Source organism: Dipodomys merriami, unplaced genomic scaffold, assembly GCF_024711535.1.
Source record: "Dipodomys merriami isolate MVZ:Mamm:240054 unplaced genomic scaffold, mDipMer1.0.p SCAF_9, whole genome shotgun sequence".
Lineage (NCBI taxonomy): Eukaryota > Metazoa > Chordata > Mammalia > Rodentia > Heteromyidae > Dipodomys > Dipodomys merriami.
In genome coordinates this window covers 58,941,415-58,963,898 of record NW_027206512.1, presented here as the reverse complement: position 1 = coordinate 58,963,898, position 22,484 = coordinate 58,941,415, and the positions used below count along the sequence as shown (strand labels likewise).

At 43.0% G+C, this 22,484-nt stretch overlaps 1 protein-coding gene across 3 annotated transcripts in view; it reads left to right on the top strand.

Annotated features, from left to right (window-relative positions):
• Cc2d2a (coiled-coil and C2 domain containing 2A) overlaps positions 1-22,484 on the top strand; it is a 77,850-nt gene that overhangs the window by 10,636 nt on the left and 44,730 nt on the right. For all 3 annotated transcript variants that reach the window (XM_070012292.1, XM_070012293.1, XM_070012294.1), the window contains 9 exons: positions 311-434; positions 7,998-8,086; positions 8,408-8,509; positions 12,177-12,275; positions 12,964-13,122; positions 15,238-15,400; positions 16,788-16,924; positions 17,428-17,559; positions 21,975-22,184. In XM_070012292.1, coding sequence (XP_069868393.1) covers positions 311-434; positions 7,998-8,086; positions 8,408-8,509; positions 12,177-12,275; positions 12,964-13,122; positions 15,238-15,400; positions 16,788-16,924; positions 17,428-17,559; positions 21,975-22,184 — 1,215 coding nt within the window. The remainder of the gene's footprint in view (positions 1-310; positions 435-7,997; positions 8,087-8,407; positions 8,510-12,176; positions 12,276-12,963; positions 13,123-15,237; positions 15,401-16,787; positions 16,925-17,427; positions 17,560-21,974; positions 22,185-22,484) is intronic.

Genomic DNA, 22,484 nt, shown 5'->3' with positions numbered 1-22,484 from the left:
ATGTCTGGGAGTGCATAATAAAGTACGGCCTTACGGTGTTCTGTAGAGATCAATGCAATACATGTTACCAAGGAAAAGTGAAGATAATGATCTTATTCGGGATGTCAATAATGTTTGAAATTTTACTAGAACAAGCCAAGGTGCGCAGTCCTTCCCTAGCGCAGGCCCATTATGACTCATGCCACAGGAATGTCGCGGCCCCAGGTCTAAGCTCCATCCCTTCACGGGTGACCTGGCTCATCCTGACTGAAGATCTAAGGTGAGCTAAAACTCAGGGTGTCTCTGAACCCTCTGCTCTTCCTGTCCATAGCCTCCAACCACCGACCCTGAGGAAATGGTGTCCGAAAAAGCTCACAACGGCTCCCAGCAGGAGCCTGCACAGGAAGAGCCCGAGACGCATCTTCTGGGCATGACAGCCAAGCGGGGCCCTCGAAGTAAGTATCTCTTTGGTTCTGATCAGATCAGACTTCAAATTGATACTTGGCTCAGCAAGGGAATTATGAGCGATCTCTTAGGGGTATTACGTTTCATGCATAGTTCTGGCTGCTGAACCCCACTTTGTTACAATCCTCATTGCTAGGGTAGCAATTGTGTGGCACAGCTTCGAGATACTTTCTATAACCAGGGCAGTGAGGCAGAATGAATTGAACTAGAAATGGTGCTGATAAAGCCTGGTGCCAGTGGCTCACACCTGTTATCCTAGCTATGCAGGAGGCTGAGATCGGAGGATCCTGATTTGAAGCCAGCCCCAGCAGACAAATCAGACAGACTCCAATTAACCAGCAAAAATCCATTGGCAAAAGGGTGGCTCAAATGGTAGAGCACGAGCCTTGAATGAAAAAGCTAAGGGAGACTGTGAGGCCCTGAGTTCAAGCCCCATTACTGACACAAAATAATGATCACTATAATAATAATAAACAATAACAATAGTGGTGTTGATAATCCAGTATGTAGAAATTACAAGGAAGACAATATCATTAGGGGAAATGGAGCGGGACTTGAACTGGATGTTGGGAGAATGGGTGCAGTTTCTGAGATTCTCTGTGACTGTGTCTCTTAGGCCACCTTCCAAGAGACTTCGCCTATACTTTATAGCATTTGTGTTTCCCCAGCACATGAACCATTATTATTTGCTCATTATAGGGAAAACCACTGCCCACATTAGGGCTTCTCATGAGAAGAGAGATAAATATAAGTCGAGAAACATCTTAGATTTTTCGGTTGTTAGGTAATTGTTACACTATTTCACTGTGGCAGAGCTGGGAAATAAAATAACTGTGGAAAATTTAAGGGCCTTGGAAGCAAGTTGATCTGATGTCCAACCCTAAGAAAAATGTGGCTCTCATCAAAAGACCACAATTCAATGAGAGCTACAGGGAATTGGGAGAAACAGAACCAAAATTTATCCCATATAATTGTTCCTTCCTCTAAATACTCAGAATTCTTCATTATTAGGGTCAGCTCAGGCTACCATGACTAAGTATCAGAAACTGAACAACTTAAACAATCAGAATTTACTTCCTCATAGTTCCAGAGGCTGGAAGTCTGAGCTCTTGGTACCAGCATCAGCCAGTTTCTAATGAGGACCTTCTTCCTGGCTTTTAGGCAACTGCCATCTTGCTCCATGCTCATGTGACCTGTTCACAATTGCTCCAGGAACGGGGGTCACTCTGGTAGTTCTAATAAGGATACTATTCTTAATATATTAAGGCCTCCGCCCTTATGATCTCATTTGCTCTTAATGACCTCCTGTAGGATTTATCTCCAAATATAGTCATATTGGGCACTAGAGATTTAACATATGAATTTAGGGTAGACAATTTAGTCCTGAGCACATGGACTAGATATTAAGTCGTTATTTTTATTACATCATGAGGAAAAGTGTCAGAGAAGGTAGGTTGTTAGTCCCAAAGGCACCGTGCTATAAAAAGTAAATTCTTAAAGGGGAAACAACCATTCAGTGTGACCTTGGGACTGATTATGAAGATCAAAATTTTAAAAACAATGTGGAAGTATACTAAATAGTATAGCATATTAGGTGAATACATAGTAGCTAAGGCATAGGAAACTTTAGACAGGAGTTTGAATATATGCATTTGTCAGTGAGTCACTTATCTCCAATAAACCACTAGAAAACCAGAAGTGGCGCTGTGGCTCAAGTGGTAGAGCACTTGCCTTGAGCTGAAGAGCACAGGGACAGCGCCCAGGCCCAGAGTTCAAGACCCACGACCGACCAGGAAAAAAAAAATTCTGATTTGGAATATGGAGAGGTCTAGCGTTAATACAAAGTTAATCATCCCTCCTTGGTTATAGGCAACTGGAGTCTAGCACTGAACGTTGTTGCTAATGTTGACAGCACTGGTAGACTCCAATATAGAGAAAGCTATCCCTAGCAGAGACGTGGATGGCCTGAAGGGTAAGCAGCCGGAGAGGCCAGAGTGGGTCAGAAGTGAGAAGTCAAAACCAGCAGAGTCAGCGACTCTGTCCAGTCCTGTCTTCCATGAGTCCAGTGCGCGCTGGAAAAGCAGGAGGCAGGAGACAAGCCACAGGGAGGGGGAGAGCTGCACGGAATACAACACGGAGTATGGAACGGCAAACGCCCCATGCGTCTGGGCTGCCCCTTCCTGCTACCAGCCTAGCTCCTTGTCTTGACCTTGGACTCTGTCACACTGCAGCTCCTACGTGCTTCCCAGTGTCTTCAAGGTCAGGCTGCCCTCAGATACTGACGCTGTGGCCGCTGAGGCTGTACCAGACATCATGCCCATGGGTGCCATCTCCCCGTAAAACAGCAGCCCAGATCCATCCCTTGCCTTCTAATTTGCTAACCCGACATTACAAATAGAGAAAGCATTTCATGGCATACACACTCGTTTCAAGTTAAATAGCATCTAATTTTAAAGTCTGCCCAGCCTGCTAGCCTAAAGCCTGTAATCCTAGCTACTTGGAAAAGTAGAGATTGGGTGATCTGGTTCCAGACCAGGCAAGTCAGAAAGTCTAAGAGATTCTGTCTGAATCAATGGCTGGGTGTGGTAGCACATGCCTGTCACTCCAGCTACCGGGTAAGCACAGTGGCACACACCTAGTGTGTCACCCCTCCAGGGACCAGGCAAGCACAGGTAGAGGGGCGGAAGCCTAGCCCAGCCAGGGTCAAAACAAGACCCAGACTTGGAAAGTATCAATGCTGGAGGTGTAGCTCAAGTGGTAGAGCCAGGTGGGGCCTGGAAAGCATGAGGCCCTCCATTAATAACAATCATAATCATATTCATAATCATAATATACACATCCTCATGATTCCATCTTGTACCACAGCATATCTTCAGGGAATCACTGCCAAGTGTTAAGTCATTTCTTCTGAACATAAATTTCTTCACTGCTAACATCTGCTTTCCTTTCATTCACATTAGTTTCTCTGATTAAAATACCATTTCAGAGCCAGTTTCTCAACATTATCTGAAAAGACAATTGAGAATCCAGTGAAATTGGATATAAATGAAAGAGATCATTCATTTGAGGCATAGTGTTTTAAAAATAAATCACCAAAGCCTGGAAAGGCAGATCCAAGACACAAACGCCGTGATGTACAATATGGTGTGAGCTCAGCCTCAAGCACTGAGCCTCAAAGAGATATACATTGCAACCAACAGCAAAACACTGCGAGGGAAAAGGGAATCACCAATCACTCAGCACCTCTCGCTACTTAGATGATTAAGATACAGTACCAAGAAACATCCAGATTAAGATCACCTAAGTTACAAAGAAAGGCATGACCAACCACATCTTCTCTAGTCAGCTTCCATTCAAAACAGAAACCTTTCAGTACAATTTCTCCAGACTCCTCTTTCTCCATTTCTATTGGTCTCCAGTCCTCTTTGGAGCCCAGTCCATAAGTTAGCACACATGCCACTCATCTATTTAAAAATGGCCTTATCAAAGTCACCGAGGAACCACACAGTCATCAAATTGAACAGTCAGTCAGAGCTTGTTCCTTACCTTCCCTGGCTTTCCACCATGTTTGATGTGCTGTACACTCCTTCCTGCTTCTTGACTTGCTCTGAGAAATCCACTCACCTGATTTTCCTTCTGCCGCAGTGACTTCTCTGTTGCTTTCTGCCGGTCTCCCTCACATCCCAAGAACTCTATGTTGGAGAGCCACAGGATCCAGGCTTGGCCTTGCCGGGGAGGGAAAGAAATTTGCTCATTCTTCTTGTCACCTTAAAATCATTCAATTCTATCTAGACACTGACCAGTCCCAAATTTTTATCCCTAAATATAGAACTGCCTACACAGAATTCACTTTTGCATAGCTAATAAGTCGTGTTTCAATAGTCTTATTCAGGTAACTTTACGTGATGCAGTATCACCACAATCTGCTTTGGAACATTTCCATGACCCCTAACGTTCCTTTGTGCCCATTTATCTCCACCCCAGATCCCAACACTATACAAACGGTGACCTCTGTCTATCCCTATAAACAAGACTTGGTAAGACATGACATGTAAACAACATCATCTACACTGATTTTCATTTGGTTTCTTTCACTTACAGATTCACTGCTTTTAATATATATCCGCATTTCATTCCCTTCCATTAGTGAAATACATCCCATCCAATGCATATACCACCTTTTGCGTATTCGCCTATTGATAGACATTTGGATTTCATTCACTGGGCGTAACGAACAGCATTGCTGTGAACACTTGCAGCCGCGTCTCTGTATAGATTTGCATTATTTCTTTTGAGAAGATTACTAGCGTTAGAAGCTCTAAGTCACAATGAGCCATGGGAATCTCCCAAACATTCTGCTGGGCTGGCTTCAAATTCTGATTCCCAAAATCCCAGCCTCCTGAGTAGCTAGGATTACAGACCTGAACCACCTGCAATCTAATCATTTCAGTTTCTTAACTCAGAAGAGATAGTAGTTAATAAAATACCACATCTTGTTTTTTGAAACAATAATTCAAAAGGTTATTCTAATAAACGTGTACTCACAGCAACCATTTTGAATAAGCAGGAAAGCATGGCTGTTATTTTGAAAGGATAGGAGCCAATAAGAAAAAATTATTTTACATGCCGAAAGACATTGTTAATTTTAAAAAGGGATCTTCTGGGGAAGGAGAGGGCAGAGGCACAATAGGCAGTCAGCCTGAGAAGGACCTTGACACCCAGCCTAGAAGGTCCACTGCCACTTGGCATCTGTCACACACACAGATCCAGTGTGCACTCTGTATGTGGCGAGACCTTAGGAGCGGAAGAGGAAGCAGGTGTGAATCCCAAAGCCACACAGACATGCCCATGAATGCAGAATTTGACAAATGCAATTAATTAAGAAAAGCCTCAGGACTCTAAGCATAGAGACAGGGATGCAGTCTGAAGGTTGCATGAGCCTTAAAATGGAGAATGATGATGTAGTGTGAAGTGAGGTTAGAAAAGAGTGCCAAGGCCACGTTACTGAACGGATCAATGTTCTCACGATGAATTTTGAACCTCAACACACACTTGGGCTGCTATCATACTTACCATAAGTATTTCAGGCTTCTGTGGATGAATTCAGTGACATGGTGAGAGGCATGATATAAGCAGTATTTTGTGTCTTCCAATCACAAGAAAGAAAGAAGCACACCCCAAGAACTGGCTGCTTGGGATGATTGTCCGTGTTTGCAGAACGCAGGCTCTGGGAATCTGTGGTGTTTGTCTCTCCTTCTCCTTCTCTCTGCCAGTCTTGTTCCATGTCCTCTCTTCTCCCATCTGTTAGCCTTTTTGTCTTAACCGCTGTGATGTACAATGTACGTACAATGTCTTGCAGCGTTTTCGCCCTGAGGAAGCAGTCTCTTCTTAGAACTTTAGCACTGTTCCTGGTCCCAGTGCTTCACCTTTATGCCCGACCTGGGCCCTCGAGCTCAGCATTCTAGACAAGCACACATTCTTCCAGGCTGTAAACAAATCCCCTCTGAAACCTCCTTAGCCTGGCTTCCTTCCCCACCTGTTTCTCAGCATCTCCACACACCTGGCAGCCCTCAATTCATTCACCTCCACCACCTTCCTTCTCCAGACCAAAGCCTTTACACCTGAATGAGTTTAGAGCCTCACTCTGCTAAGCTGTACCGGCTTCTGATTCAGCAGGCCTGGAGCATAGCCTGAGATTTGTGTACCGAAGGTTTCTAGATGCCATTGCTGCGGCTAAGTCTTCTTGGCCCTCTGTCTCCCAGTCTCCATAGCGGCCTTTAGTATTCTTCCTCATCATCTCCTACCAACCCTCCTTCCTCATGACCTAACAGCAGAGCACGCTCGCTGAGGTTCCCAGCTTTCATCCATTCCACCCAACCATCCTATGCCTTCTGCCCAGGCAGCTTCTGAAAGGCTTCTGGCATCAACTCCCTCCTCGTCTGCATTCTTCAAGACTTCCACACTGTTTGTAGAACATGGTCAGGACTTCTTACAGGGCATAAGCACCTCCTTGTCAGCACCTCCCAATTCTGGAATCTTCTCTCCTCCATCCCAATAGAGACTCACTACTCCATTGAAGGTAACATTCTGTCCACCCGAGGCTACTTGATGTCTACCTCGTTGGGAGTGGGGAAAATCATCAGGGAGCATAGAACTAGCACTACCTACCAAGCCCTTCGCCTCCTACATGTGTGCTGGCCCTTGTAATTCAGTGAGGCAGGGCCTCGGTGTCTTCATCTTCATTCTACCTGGTAGTGACAACACCTGAGCCTCCCTTGTGAGGACGCCAAGTCTGATGGGGAAATGCATTGCATATATCTGCAATCCCCAGCACCCAACTGCTGCCCGATGGCCCAAGATATTGACATCTGTACTCAACACTTTCTGTGAAATATGTGTTGTCTCTAGTTTAAGGTCCTACTTGTAGGTCTGTACATAGTGTTTCTCTGAAGTAAAAGTTAAACTCTGGGACCCCCAACTCACTCACCTGAGAAAGTGCTTACTGAGATCAACCCACAAGGGAGAGCCTCTTCCCAAGGCCATGGAGTTGCTGTTTGGTTGCCTTGAGAGAACAGGTGGCCTTCATTTTATTCTCAGTTTAAATCAAGATTGGTAGGCCCTGGCCAGATGGTTATCCTCCACACTCCATTCCAAAACAGCCCAGATAGGTACTTATGACATAAAAAAGAGCTGTCAGCATACTCATGTTCACTTATGTGAGGCTCAGAATTGGCACAATTCCATTCTCTCATTTTGGCAAGTTTTATTTTCCCTTTGGAAAAATAAATGGTTAAAAGTAGCTGGACACCAATGGCAGTTCAAAGACATAAGAAAGTCCAGGCAGGATAGTCCATGAGCATCTTCTCTCCAATTAACCACCAAAAACCCAGCAGTGGAGCCGTGGTTAAAATGGTAGAATGCCAGCTTTGGGCCAAAAAGCTAAGGGGTGGGGTTGGAAGTATGGCTCAGGTGGTGGAAGGTCAGCCAATGAGTGAAATTGTTAAGATTGTGAGTTTGAGTCCTGTCTCTGAACAACAACAAAAAAAAAAGCTAAGAGACAAGTGGCCAGGCTCTGAGTTCAAACCCTAGTACTGGTAAGAAAGGAAGAAAGAAAGAAAGAGAGAGAAAGAAAGAAAGAAAGAAAGAAAGAAAGAAAGAAAGAAAGAAAGAAAGAAAGAAAGAAAGAAAGAAAGAAAGAAAGAAAGAAAGAAGAAAGAAAAAGGAAAGGAAGGAAGGAAGGAAGGAAGAAAGGGAGGGAGGGAGGGAGGGAGGGAGGGAAGGAGGAAGGAAGAAGGAAGCAAGGAAGGAAAGAAGGAAGAAAAGGAGGGAAGGAGGGAGGGAAATCTAGGTTTAAACTAATTTTCCTTTTCCGTGTGTGTGTGTGTGTGTGTGTGTGTGTGTGTGTGTGTGTGTGTGTGTGTGTGTGTGTGTGTGTGTGTGTGTGTGTGTGTGTGTGTGTGTGTGTGTATTGAAGTCAGGACTTTATAGTAGGTAGCTCTACTGAACTACATTCCTAGCTCTTAAACATTTAATTTTCTTTTCTTTCTTTTAAGGCTTACCTCCAATTCCTTCAGCTTCCAGAACAGGCTTTGCAGAATTTTCCATGAGAGAACGCATGCGGGAGAAGCTTCAGGCCGCCAGGGTAAGGGGCAGCGGCATTAAATGGCATGATTCGGGCTCGCCGTAGTCTCGCAGGGTTTAGCCTGGCTTGCTTGCTACCCTGCAGACAGCTCAGATGTGGACCCCCTTCAATTTCCCTGTCAAATTCTGAGTGTGAATACGGACTTTGCATTGATCAGGTGAAAATGATGGATGAGAATGTCATTCTTCTCAATGATTTCCCCAGCTCTTAAAAAGAGACAGCACATATTTCTTACCAATTATGCTCGATTGAGACGGCAAACGAGCCTTTGTAGCATTCCTGGAGTGATCTAGCAGTAATTTCCCTGTTTTGACTTTGCAGTCCAAGGCAGAAAGTGCGTTGTTGCAGGAAATACCTATCCCCAAACCCAGGCGCCTGCGAAGCCCCAGTTCCAGGGAATTGGAGACGGAATTTGGCACCGAGGTGAGAAATGGAATCTCTTTCCTTTCACATGTGGCTTCTCTACTCTCTGGACCCATTTCTAGTCCTGTGCAAAGGGACAGAGGCAGAACCAAATTCTCTGTGTGGTTTCATGGACTACAAGCAACCTTGTTCTCAGTATTTCAGAGTCCCCAGCACAGGGTAAGTGCTCTCGAGTATGAGCCATGGTCAGAGGCTGGAGTCCAAGAGAAAAGAACACGCTGGGAATGTCTGGCCCACAGGTCAAGTTCCCCCAAGTCAGCCACTGTTGGCAATCTTACATTTCCTCTCCCTTCATGCTCTGCAGCCTTGTAACACATGAACAAATGTCAGTATCAAAGAAGCCGGATCGAACAACATAGCCACCACTAAATAGGATCTCATTTTCTCTATGTGTAGTCCCTGCTTTCTCTCATGAGACCCAACATCTGGCTCTTCACACAGCCTACCTACTGGCCAACTAACCACCCCAAAGCCAGCATGTACAGCCAAGTCTTTCCTGCCAGGGATGGCATAGCTCTGATTACACAGCAGTGTGAAGAAAAATCTGCTCTTCTGGAGTTGTTCTGTGGGGTGACAGACAGTAGAGGTACTGAATAGTTCAGCTCCTTAGTAGCCCAGACAAATAACACCTAACTCCAGCCTTAGATATGGGTTGAATAAAATTTTTAAGTATCTTGAATTAGGCAATTTTTCTCTTTAAGAATATGGCACCAGGGGCTGGGAAGTGGTAGAGTGCTTGCCTTGCATGCATGAGGCCCTGGGTTCGATTCCTCAGCACCATATAAGCAGAAAAAGCCGGAAGTGGAGCCAAGGGTCAAGTGGCATAGTGCTAGCCTTGAGCTGAAGAGCTGAGGGACAGTGCCCAGGCCCAGAGTTGAGGCCCTACAACTGAAAAAAAAAAAAAAGAATATGGCACCAAACACATAAGTAATGAAAGAATAAATAGATTGGAAACCAAAGTTAAATTTTTCTGTGCCTTAGAGGATATCATCAAGAAAAACACACAAACCCAAAAACACAAGAAAGAGTGTTTATTTATAAATCAGGCAACTTGATTTGTATCAGAACTAGTATTGAGAATAAGTATCACTGTAGCACCTAGCATGGTTATCACCCTTGTAATCCCAGTTTTAAAGGAGGTGGAGGTTGGAAGATCTCAGTCTAAGGCTGGCCAAGTGTATGACTTTATCTGAAAAACAAACCAGAGCAAAAAATGGGTGGGGGCAGATTCAAGTGGTAGAGCACTTACCTATCAAGGCCCCGAGTTCAAATCCCAGTACTGCCCATAGATAGATAGATAGATAGATAGATAGAGAGAGAGAGAGAGAGAGAGAGAGAGAGAGAGAGAGAGAGAGAGAGACAGACAGACAGATAGACAGATAGACAGATAGACAGATAGACAGATAGATGGATGTAGGCAGATGTTGATTAGTGGTTTGGAGATGAGGGTTAAAACTGATCCATTTTATAATTATACTGTAATAAAAGTAATGAGGCAACATTGTCCAGTTCAAGTTAGAAGTTCGTGGAAACTTCTTGGAAGATACAACCAATTTAAAGATGAGAAAAAATTCTTAGCTGGATGTAAGCACATGTGATGTTAGGCACTCAATATTTGATTGTTGGATGAAACTGAAAGTAATTCCTTTAAGACCACACATACATTGTTTGTATATTTCTTTAAAAGTTAATTTATCTCTGGGTGCCTATAGCTCATGCCTGTAATCCTCGCTACTCAAGAAGTTGAGATGTGAGGGTCATCATTTGAAGGCAGTCCAGGAAAAGTCCATAAGACTCTTACCTCCCATTAATCACCAAAAAGCCAGGAGTAAATCTGTAGCCCAAGTGGTAGAGTGTCAGATCTGAGCAAAAACACTAAGGGACAGCAAGCACCCAGGCCATGTGTTCAAGCCAAATATTGGATAAAAAGAAAAAAATTAATTTAACAAATCATTTTAAGCATATTTAATGGCCTCAAATGTGCATAAGCTTTCTCCTTTAATTTTTTTAGATTTTGACAAGCAGTATTATAAACTTTATCGATTCCTCATATATTGTAATAAAGCCATCAGTTCTGTGACAGTCATGGAATTATCTTCTTTGTCAAACCAGTGTAGAAAAGATAGAAAGAAACAAAAATAAAGTAAAATAGCCAATCTCCATATAACCACTTATTTTTATTATTGTTATCATTACTATTATTTTAACCTATATTATTCTCAACTCTTATAGATTTGTCTGCCTGACCCTGTGTTTAATTGTCAGATCTCTGCAACCCATAGCTCTCTTAGGCAAAGCCAGAATTCTCTCCTTTCTCCAGGGTTCACCTCTTGCTTTGTTTCCCTCAGTGAAAACAATCCCATCTGCTATTGGGATTCTAAAGTGGACAAGAGAAGGGCATCATCCAAAGTGTGTAAAGCAGCCACAGCTCTGTGTCACGAGGGAGACAAGGCAGAATCTTGGAAAACTCTCCCGACCAACTGTAGCAACCCAATCTTTATTCTAAATACTCTAGATCTGCTCTTATTCTTTATTTACCCTTATACAATGGAATTCTCACCTGCTTCTTTCCTCCTCCTCAAAACAACATTTAAAATTCTGAAACTCACCGAGACAAACAACCAAGTCCTTCACTTCACATTGCGTTGTGGATTGTAAGTAGGAGCAGAACTTCAACTTTCCTGTAAGTGAGCTGGAAGCTAACTAGTTCCTAGGAACAAGACCAAATGAGAAAATAGACAAGTGTAGAATTTTACATCAATCTATACGATATAGTTTCTGTGCTTATTGTAGTCAATTATATCCTACCACATATTCCAGTCCTTGCTTTACTTGGGCCAGATTTTGGCTCATTTCACCTTAGCTGTACCAAGCACCCTTAGCTTTCATCCCAGGGTTTTGTCTGCTCTTCTTCAAGCCCTTTGGTACTCACCGAGTCATTCTCATGAAAACACCAAACATATTCAGACACTTAGAAGCACCAGAGGCTCAACACCCCCAGGGGCCAGCCTTAATTACTTAAGAAACAAATCTCTCCCTTTTTTATGTTCTAAGGAGATAAAATTCGGAGAAGCATTCTACATAGCCTTGTGATGACTTTCCTGTTTCAGTCACCAGCTTAACAATATTCTCTTGAATTGACTTTCAGGGCCGTTATCTTTTCCCCAGCCCACAACTCCTGGTTTTGGAATCAGTTCTCAAAATCAAGCTCAAAAAGCCCTTGCTTCAAGCTCTGATTTTCAAGCAGGCTAAAATAAAACATTCACAATCACATTTATAGACACAGAAAGTAGACATGTAAGAGAAAAATCATGCCATAGTTAGAAGCACAAACTTGGTGCCAGGTAGACTATGTATATTTACATCAAACTTTAGGGGTAATTATTTAATAGATGGTTCAGAAGTTATCTTCTGTAAAATGGATAATCCTTGATCTACAGGATGAAATAACACTTGTGTTTTTATTCTTATGGGGGATATAGTTTTATATTTGTTTAGCCTTAAGAGAGACAAGGTTGAGAAAGATTCAGCAACCTTCACCTTCAGGTGTAATTGAAACTTGTATATATTTTACTCCGTGAGTGAGATGTATCAATGGTCAGAAGATTAAACTCTCTTCCTTCTCTTTGCTTAACCAGCTTATCTGTTATTTTTTCCACTCATGTAGCCAGGTAAAGAGGTGCAAGGGACGCAACAAGAAGATTCCCAGAGTTATTCAAGAGTAAAGTTCCGTGATCCTGTACAAAAAACCAAGTCTAAAACCCAGGTGAGAAGTACTGTGTAATGCCAGCTGCTAGGAAGTGGAGATCAGAACTGAGAGTGCACGTTAGCCCAGTGAAAAGGTAGGGAGACTACATCTCAACCACTAAGTTGGGCATGGTAGTTCACATTTGTGATCTCAGCTATTCAGGAAGCCATATGTGAGAAGACTGCAGACTGAGGCCAGGCTGGAAAAAATACAAGGCAAGATCTGTAAGATAACCAAAGCAAAAAGGGCTGGGGGGAGGTGGTTAGCTCAAGAGGAAGACTGAATGCCTACTTACCAAGTGCAAGGCCCTGAGTTCAAATTCTAACACCAAAAAATAAAAAATAAAGTGAAGAAGAAAGGAAGATGCCAATTCAAGAAAAATCAAAAAGAAAGGGTAACTTATTTTTTTAAGTTAAAATTTATATTTCTAATGAAAATGATCCATTTTTGCCACATGAAGAACCTTTTCTAAAGTTCTATGTGCTTATTACAGTGTAAATAATTGCTGCTAGAGGTATTCATATTTTACACCTCCTACTGCTATCGCTATTGTTAAAAGTCACCACTGGTAATCCAGCTAACCTTCGACAGAGACATCACAGTTAGAATGTAGTGTATGGCAGTGTTGGGGAGCCAGCTGGGAGTTGCTTGTTCCCTGCCAGCTCATTCTTTTGGATATAAGAAGCTCTTCTTTGCTTTCCTCTAGGCTCCTCCTGGCTTCCCTTCTGCAGAAGAGGCCTATAACTTCTTTACATTCAACTTTGACCCTGAACCAGAAGAACTAGAGGGAAAAAAACAAATAAAAGGTAGAGATGGAAATGACCAAGAGGAGGAGTCAGGGGAAGAAGAGCTGCCTGCCCAGGGAGTAAGTGCAACAGTATTTCATGTCCCCATGGTACAGAGGAGGGGGAAGACTCAGAATCAATGTAGACAGATTGTGTAGGGGTGGGCAGAAAAGTCTGTGAGATCCTTAACTCCCATTAACTAGTACAATGCTGGAAGTGGAGCTGCGGCTCAAGGGATAAGGTGCTAGCCCTGAGTCCAAAAGCTAAGGAACAGCACCCAGGTCCTGAGTTCAAGCCCCAGAACCAGCACAAGAATAACTAAACTACAAGCATAAATATAAATAAATAAATTCTGAACACCTGGAAGCCCTTCTCTGTGGTCTGCACTCTGCTCTGCCCAGGTGCTTTTCAAATCTATTCAGATTCAAGTGGATTTCGTCTTTCTGGGTGGTTTAGATAGTTGGGAGAGCACTGGGCAGCTTCTTCCTTCTGTCTTCCCTGCAGTTTTCTCTTAGTGAACTTTTGTTGGTCCCCCAAAAGAGGAGGTGAGGCACAGGCAAGGGAGCTTATGCATTGTTAAGGGTAATCGCTCTGATTTTGTTTTTGTGCTTTTTGGGGGTTTTGGGGTTTTTTTTCTTTTTGGGTGTTTTTGACATTTTACCATCTTCAAGTTATGCTGAAAGCCTGGTTTCCATGGAGATTTGCTTTTTGTTTCTTATTGGGTGGTATAATTGGAGAAGAAACATCAGAAGGCAAGTAGCCAGGCTGCTCCCATTGTCTTCAGAAAAATGAACTCTTCATAGGATTTTAAAAGATACTGCCTAAGTTAAGAAGGAGGAGAAGGGGGTGGGGGAGGAGAAAGAGGGTGAGGAGAGGAAGGAAGGAGGAGGAAGAGAAAAAGAAAGGAGAGCAACAGAAAGAAGAAAAAGAAACTAGAAAAAGAAGTTGGCTATCACTTGTAATCTCAGCCCTGGGGGGAACTGAGGCAGGAGAGTCACAAGTTTGAGGCCAGCCTGAGCTACATAATTAGGCTCTGTATTAAAAAAAAAAAAAAAAAAAAAAAAAGAGGAAGAGGAAGTCATGAAAGAGGAGAAAATGTTGGGGAAACACTCAAAGGGAAGAGACATAACTACCAAATTATAACCACTGGGCATACAATTTTTTCATGCATCATTTAATTTTATCCTCTCAAAGTCCTAAGCAGGAAGATTATTAATATCCTCATGTTACAGCAGAGGGTACTGAAGATCAGAAGGCTAAATTTTCTCAGCCCAGACAGCACAAGGACAAGCTGACACTCAAACCCAGGCCATCTGAGCTGAGCAAGGTCTCTGCAGCTGCCCACTCGCTGCCTTTGTCCTTGGGATGGTACTGAGTGGACATGAGACATAAGTAGGAGCTCAAGTTCTTTAAATAAGTGTTCACATGTAAGCCTTCCAAAGGTGGTCAAGCTTGTTGAGATCTCAGTTGCTTTGTTTATCCCTTTCTGATTGCCGTATATTATAGCTGCATCGAATAGTGAAAAACAACCAATGAAATCCACTTGCAATATGTGAAAGGACAGAGAGCTCTATACTTATTGTTTAAAAAAAAAAGAAAAGGAAAAAAAACCGGGTGGACCACTAACTAGTGGTTCACAGATTACATTGCAAAGGAATCCTGCGCAGAAAAATTTATGAGACTCTAATTTTCAGTTAACCAGCAAAAAGCTGGAAGTGGAGCTGAGGCTCAAGTGGTACAACACCAGACCTGAGCAGAAGTAAAAAGAACAAAAAGCAACTCTCAAGCAAGAGTGTGAAGCTCTGAGTTCAGTACCAGTACTAAAAACAAATTTTAAAATGTTTAATTCAAATTGGTTTAGAACTTGAGAAGCTTAATGAATTTAGTGCCAGTAATTATTTTTCTAGGCAAATAGAATCTAAGTGTAATTTTTTTTTTACTTTTTTTTTTGTCCGGTCGTGGGGCCTGAACTCTTGGCCTGGGCGCTGTCCCTCAGCTCTTCAGCTCAAGGCTAGCGCTCTACCACTTGAGCCACAGCACCACTTCCAGCTTTTTTCTTTTTGCTTATGTGGTGCTGAGGAATCAAACCCAGGGCCTCAGGCATGCAAGGCAAGCACTCTATCACTGAGCCACTTTCCCAGCCCTAATCTAAGTGTAATTTTGCTTGTTGTTTTTCTTTTTTTGACATTACACAGGATGAAGAAGAGCTTCTAAGTGATCAGGGTGCTGAAGACTTCTTGTTGGGCTTAGACGGTGCAGCCCACGATTTTGTGGCTGTCAGACCTGCAGAGTATGAAAGTGCTCATGTTTGGCTACAGAAGGAAAAAGAAATCCTCTTTATCCCTGGTAGACAAACAGGTACTTTTTTTTTCTTCTCTCTCTCAGTTTATACATCTTCATTCTCTTTCCGATGAAATACAGTGGTTATATATGGATGCATTGATTCTTGTTTCTAATCTGACTTCACAATCAAGAAATACACTAAAGTGAGGCACAGTGGCTCATGACTATAATCTCAGCTATTAGGGAGGCAAAGAATAGGAGGATTGAGACCCCATTTCAACCACAGGCTAGAGGTGGTGGTTTACATTGTAACCCTAGCTATGAAGCAGATATAGATAGGAGGATTACAATCTGAGGCTAGCCCCAAGCCCCCCCCACCAAAAAAATACCCTAACTAAAAAATAACTTAAAAGTAAAAAGGGCTGAGAGCATGACTCAAGTGGTAGAGCGTGGGACTGGGGGATGCTAGGCCCCAGAACCGTACCTTCCCAAAAAAGAACATGGGAGAAAAGATCCATTCAGCAAAGACTTATTGGTAAAATAACAAAAGCAATATTTGATGAAACTCCTTCATCAAATCAGTGGCTCATTCCAGAGGCCAGGAGCACACGAGACTCTGAGATTCAGCTACGAGAGGATTCTCACTCTTGGGAAGCAGGCCACAACTGTGGAGCTGGGACTGTGAAATGACCCTCCACTTACTACCATGGTCCTGGTGTCCCTTGCTCTTTTGTTCTGAGAGTGGCAGGGGACAGGCATGTGGACTCACCAGGTCTGTTTGTTCACACATGTACTGCAGAGCACCCTGCGGGGCTGACTTACTTTCTACTTCCGATTGGGAGAGGAAGGAAGGAAATGTGTACATCTTGATGGCATTTGGGGGAAGACTTACTTTCTACTTCCAGTTAGGAGGGGAAGGAAACGAGCATCTTGATGTGATTGGGGGGGGGGAGTAAGAAGGATTTACCCTGCAGTATCTAGGATGACAAGGCTGAGCCACCAGCGCCCAGCTCAGAGAGATTTTTTTCATTTACCAACTATGTCCTCAGCCATTACCTCGTAGAATTCTCAGAGGCTGGGGAAATAAAAGCCACAATCACTTTGTACACAAGAGAGGAGCTCTAGAAGTATCTGGCCTAAATTCATCCAGACAAAGAAAAAACCAGAGTGAAAGCATTCACCTTTTGGAATATTACCACATTCTTGTTCTTCCCTGTAAGCCATGCCGAGAAGAGTAAGCGTGTGGCAATTTCTGAATTGTTTTAGACCTGTGATTCTCCAACATGCTATTGCAAATGAAAGCATTTACCTTCTTGGCTCTGCTCCTAGAAGCTAATTTGGAAAATGGGAAGTGTCTAAGAACCCTAATGAACTCTCAGATGGATGTTTTAACTCACCAAATGGCAGTCTGCAGGTTGAGGTTGGCCCTGACGTTTGTTGTATTGATTTGTGAACTCTCTAGTGCCGACCTATAAAAAGCTTCCTGACAATGTGCAGCCCAGATACCTGGAAGACGAAGGCCTTTACATCGGAGCCAGACCGGAAGTGGCCCGCACCAATCAGAACATCATGGAGAACAGACTGCTGAGGCAAGAACCAGTGAGTGGGGACCTGCCCCTCCCCCCAGTGGAGCCCAGCTCTGGACAGTTGCTTCCACACACCCCTTTCCTCTTGAGTCATCCACAGAAAGCAGTTCCTTTTCTCCTCTCTTATACTCAATCTCCCAGTACACCTAGTGACTCTCAAAGAAAACTACCTCTCAGCCGCTCAAAACTCATCTCCCGCCAACTAGAGCTTGGTCTCTGCTAAATCAGATATGGGCCACCCTTTCTCAGTTCACAAAATGTGTGTGTGTGGGGGGGGGGGGAGTAGCTCAGAATGACAGGTGTGAGCCACCAGTGCCTGGCTCACATAACCTTTGACCTATTCTGGGGAGGCATTGATGAAGTTCAATTTCCACTGGAAACAGAAGCATTTCAAGTTCTTTTGGGAGAGGAGGAGGTATATATAAAGTGTGTCATCAAGGCAGAAATTGGTTTTGTACACGACTTCATATTCCAAGGAAGAAATACAGCTGGTGCTCTCTGATGCTTAATCCACAGGAGAGGAAGTGGTTTGGAGATGATGGCCAGATCCTGGCCCTGCCCAGTCCCATCAAGCCATTTCCCTCACGGCCACCACTGTTCACCCCAGCACAAAGCATCAAGGCGGAACTTGAAACACTATATAAAAAGGTACGATCACCATCCCCCCTCCATTTTAATCCAGTTTAACACGTGAATCTGAAATTGTTTGGCTTATTAAGTGGCTTGGGGTGAGCAATTTTGAACATTCTCCTTTGAGGGGTATTTTTGTTTTTTGTTTTTTAATACCTCACTATCGTGCACATAAAGAACAAAGAGCAGGTATGTACAAGTGAGTCCCTCTGCTCACCTAATCCTTTCTGTAAGAAATGAATTCATTTCCTAGCCAAGAATGGCTATTTGCATAAAGAATACAACTTTAGCCGGGCACTAGTGGCTCACGACTATAATTCTAGCTACTCAGAAGGCTAAGATATGAGGATCACAGTTCAAAGCCGGCCCAGGCAGGAAAGTCCGTGAGACTTTAACCACCAATAAACCATTCAGAAAACTGGAAGTGGCACTGTAGCTCAAGTGGTAGAATGTTAGCTTTGAGCTGAAGAGCTCAGGAACAGTGCCCAGGCTCAGAGTTCAAGCCCCATGACTAACAACAACAACAAAAAAGAACATAACTTTACTTGTATATACAGGCTAGCGTGGCACTTATTTTCACCCTGCTTCTTTTGCTTCTCTCTTTTCAGTCATCATAAATTTGCTGTATCTTTATGCCCTCACTGGAGATTTGTTACCCTTACAAATCCTCTTTCTTCTTCTTCTCTCTCTCTCTCTGTCTCTTTCTCTCTGTGTCTGTGTGATTTGGGGGTTTTAACTCAGCCTCATGCTCTCATTTAGTCAGCTTTGTCTGATGCTGAAATCTACCTGTTTATGTTTTTCTTTTTTAAAAAATGCTTTAAATCCATTCATCCTATATTTTGCATCCCATGTCAGAACAGACTTTCCACCATCATGTGTTTGACATGATGTAGGAGTAGAGAAAAAAAGAAAAGGTAAGAGTTTGTTTTGCTCATAAATTGTTAACTCATCTCTTTCTCTCACTTTATAAGCTGAGAGTAACTTGGGACTAGAACTGGGTTCTATTCCTCTTCATTTAGCAGTTTCTCTATATGTAAAAAAAAAAAAAATCCCAGAGCTGGGCACCTGTGGTTTAGGCCTGTAATACTAACTACTCAAAAGGCTGAGATCTGAAGGTTGCAGTTCAAAGCCAGTCCAGGCAGGAAAGTCTGTGGGACTATTTATCTCCAATAAACTACCAAAAAGCCAGAGGTGGAGCTGTGGTTCAAGCGGTAGAGCACTTGCTTTGAGCCAAAAAGTTCAAGGACAGCACCCTGAGTTCAAGCCTCATGACCAGTACACAAAAAAGTGAATATTCTGCTGTTTCTAAATTAAGAAAAGAACATTAAAGAGAGAAAAATACAAAAAAAGAGATTGAATACCATGCAGAGAAAAAAAAGTTAAGGTCCAAATTTAACACAGAGAATTTAACATATTTTTTAAAAGGACTATTCCAAATCTAAAAAACTAAAAATACAGAATGGGCCATTGTAAGGTAAAGCACAAGAGAACATTCAGTTTGCACAATCAACAATCCCAAGTACAGCTAGCTTTGTTGAAAACCAGCCCCAGCTGTCTTTTTCTTCCTTATTCCTTCCTTCCCATTTTGTTCTTTTCATCTTTAACTAAACTTTCGCGATGTATTCACTTGTGTTAAATTCTAGAAATACAAAGCCAAGTGCGGCTGGCACACACTTGTAATCCCAGCCACTCAGAGGCCGAGATCTGAGAATTGTGGCTTAAAGCCAGCCTGGCTAGGAAAGTCTGTGATACACTTTTCCCCAAGAAACTACTAGAAAGCCAGAAGTGAAGCTATGGTTCAAGAGGTAGAGCACTAGCCATGAGCAAAAAAACTCAGGGATAGCACCTAGACCCTGAGTTCAAACCCCAGGACTGGCACACACAGACACAGACACAGACACAGACACAGACACAGACACACACACACACACACACACACACACACACACACACACACACACACACACACACACACATCTAGGAATAGAGAGATGCAACATTTAAACTTGGCCTTAGCCTGGGGGAGGCTTTGTGCCTCTTGGGAGGAGACAGAAATGGAGCTGAGCTTAAGAGTCTAAGACAGAGACAGGAACAGGCAGTAATGCAGATTTGGGGAAGGAGACATTGCAGGTAATATTCCAGGAACATAAAAGCATTCCATGGTGTGGTTGCTCAGTCACACCAAGTTGAATGCAAGATGGAACTTGAGAGCCACACCCTACTGAGCTCACAACTGGAAAACCTCAAGGAAAGAGGGAAGGCGAGGCAAGAACTAGCAGGCACAAGCAACCAGACAGTGACATTCCACTACAGATAGGAATTTAGTGGTACACTTCTTTGTAAGGTGGAAAGTTTCTAATTAATCTAGGTTATCTAGATGGTGATAAACACACAGATGCTACATGAAGACTGAAAGCTTCTTACACAAGCCAGGTACTAGTGGCTTATGCCTGTAATCCTAGCTTTTCAGAAGGCTGAGATTCATAGGAGAGTGATTTGAGGCAATCTGGGACAGAGAAATCTGAAGAGATTCCGTCTCCAAGGTAACCAGTAAAAATCAGGCTGGAGGTATGGCTCAAGTGGTAGAGCACAAGCTGGCAAACAAGCCCCACATAAGCACAAGACCTTGAGTTCAAAGCCCAGTACCTGCAACTGCTAATACCAATGCAGGTTCTAATGGAATACTTTTATCTGAATGAAAGAGGAAAAAATAGGCCACCATGATAGAGCCTCATGTATAAGAATACCAGTGATCAGAACTCATGTCTGAAAGGCTACATGGGCTCCCATAGGACATGAAAGAGCAGTGGAACATGATCCATAAGGGACATTGGGGAGAAACTGTTGCTATTGTTTTTGTTCTGTTGCTATTGTTTTATTCTCAATGTATGAAAAAGGAAGTTGTATTAGCCAGCGTTCTGTTGCTGTGACAAAATGCTTGAGTGAAACAATGTAGAAGGAGGAAGATTGATTTGGGCTTGTGGTTTTGGAAGTGTCAGACCTTGGTTGCTTGGGCCCATTCCTGTGGGCACCTGCAGTGAGGCAGAGCATCATGAAAGGCCTCTCACCTTGTGGTGGCTAGGAAGGACAGACAGACAGATGAGACACCATGAACAAGATAGGCCCTTCAAAGGTATGTCCACAGTGACCTCTTTCTTCTAACCAGACTCCACTAATGGGGTAGGTAGGAGATGGACTAGCCCCGTTCAATATAAGCTCATCAGCGAGTTAACCCCTTGATGACAGTGCCCTCATGATCTAGTCACTTGTCAAAAACTGTCACCAACTGAGGTCCGAACTTTCAACACACTGTGTCTAGAAGTGTTTATAACTTCTATGTGACCTTATCACATATCTATGTGACCTTGCACATAAAACATTGATAGCACACAATTTCATAGTACAATTTTCAGCTCATCTCTGCAAAAGAGAAGGAAAGATAGAGTGATTGGTTTTGTTCCAGCACATTCTGACTATAGTCAGTATCTACAGCCAGGAGAGAAAACACAAATATGCAATCAGAGTTTGCTCCCTCTTCCCCTTTAAGCTCTCAGCCTCAGTCAGCTATGGGGACTGATGAAGAATACCTTGAAGACTTTATTTAAAAAAAAAAAATCAGAGATTCATCTGACACTGCAGCCAACAGTCCATTGCACTCTCCATTGCTTTTCTGTTTGCATTGAGCCCAGCTTCTCTCCACCCTGCTTCCTGTTATTTTGCATAACGCTGAGTATCAGCAGGAAATACCATTAAGAAAAAGCCTCTTGCTGCTGTCTACCAAACACAAACTTCACATATTTTTTAATGCTTAGGTTCTATCAATGGGAGTATATCTATGATCATTCAGACTAGAATCTATGATTCTCACATTTCAAAATGATCAACATCTCCAGCTACAAAACCCAAGACTTGACGAAACAGGATAGTCTTCATGAAAAAAAAAAAGATTAGAACCATGACCTTCAAGAGTAATAAAGTCTAAAAGACATAAGAAAGTGAGACTGAAATTATTTCTTCTCTAAAGTCTAGCCCTTTGTGTTCAAAAAAGAGCTGGAGTCTGGGTACCACTAGCTCACACCTGTGACTCTCGCTACTCAAGGGGCTGAGATCTGAGGGTTGTGGTTCAAAATCAACTGAGGCAGAAAAGTCCTGAGACTCTTATCTCCGATTAGCCACCAAAAGAAGCTGGAAGTAAAGTTGTAGCTCAAGTGGGAGCTTTTCTTTGGGACAGAGCTGAGGCCCTGAGTTCAAACCCCAATACCTGCACAGAAACAAAAACAAAAGACCTAGATCCTCTATACTGGTAATCAAGCATGTTGTACATGACAATACAGAAGAGAAGGTATTTTGCATCTGACTGCCTTTCCTTTGGGAACTAGCACAGCGCTATCTGGTAAGTGTTTATGTTCCTCCCATTCTTCTTTCTCTGGCAGGCAGTGAAATATGTCCACAGTAGTCAGCATATGATTGGCTCTGGAGACCCTCCTGGAAATTTCCAACTGGACATTGACATTTCCGGGCTCATCTTCACTCACCATCCTTGTTTTAGCCGAGAACATGTTTTGGCATCCAAGCTGGCACAGTTATACGACCAGTACCTTGCAAGGCACCAGAGAAACAAGGCAAAATTTCTTACTGATAAGGTACCTGTGACTTCCACACTTCTTGTTGATGGAACTGATGCATTGATTTGCTCCTAGAAGCAAACAATGTTTCCGCTTCTCTTTTCCTAGGTTAATTCTGTCAAGGGTGGGTGAGACATTGCCTTATGTAAAAGCAAAAGGATGAATACCAATCATTTGCATTTAATAAGACCAATGTCTTCCTTAAAGAGGAAGACTTCTGCTTAGTGCCCATTCTCATGCCTGTAATTCTAGCAACTCAGGAGGCTGAGATCTGAGGATCATGGTTGGAAGTCATCCTGGGCAGGAAAGTCTGTGAGA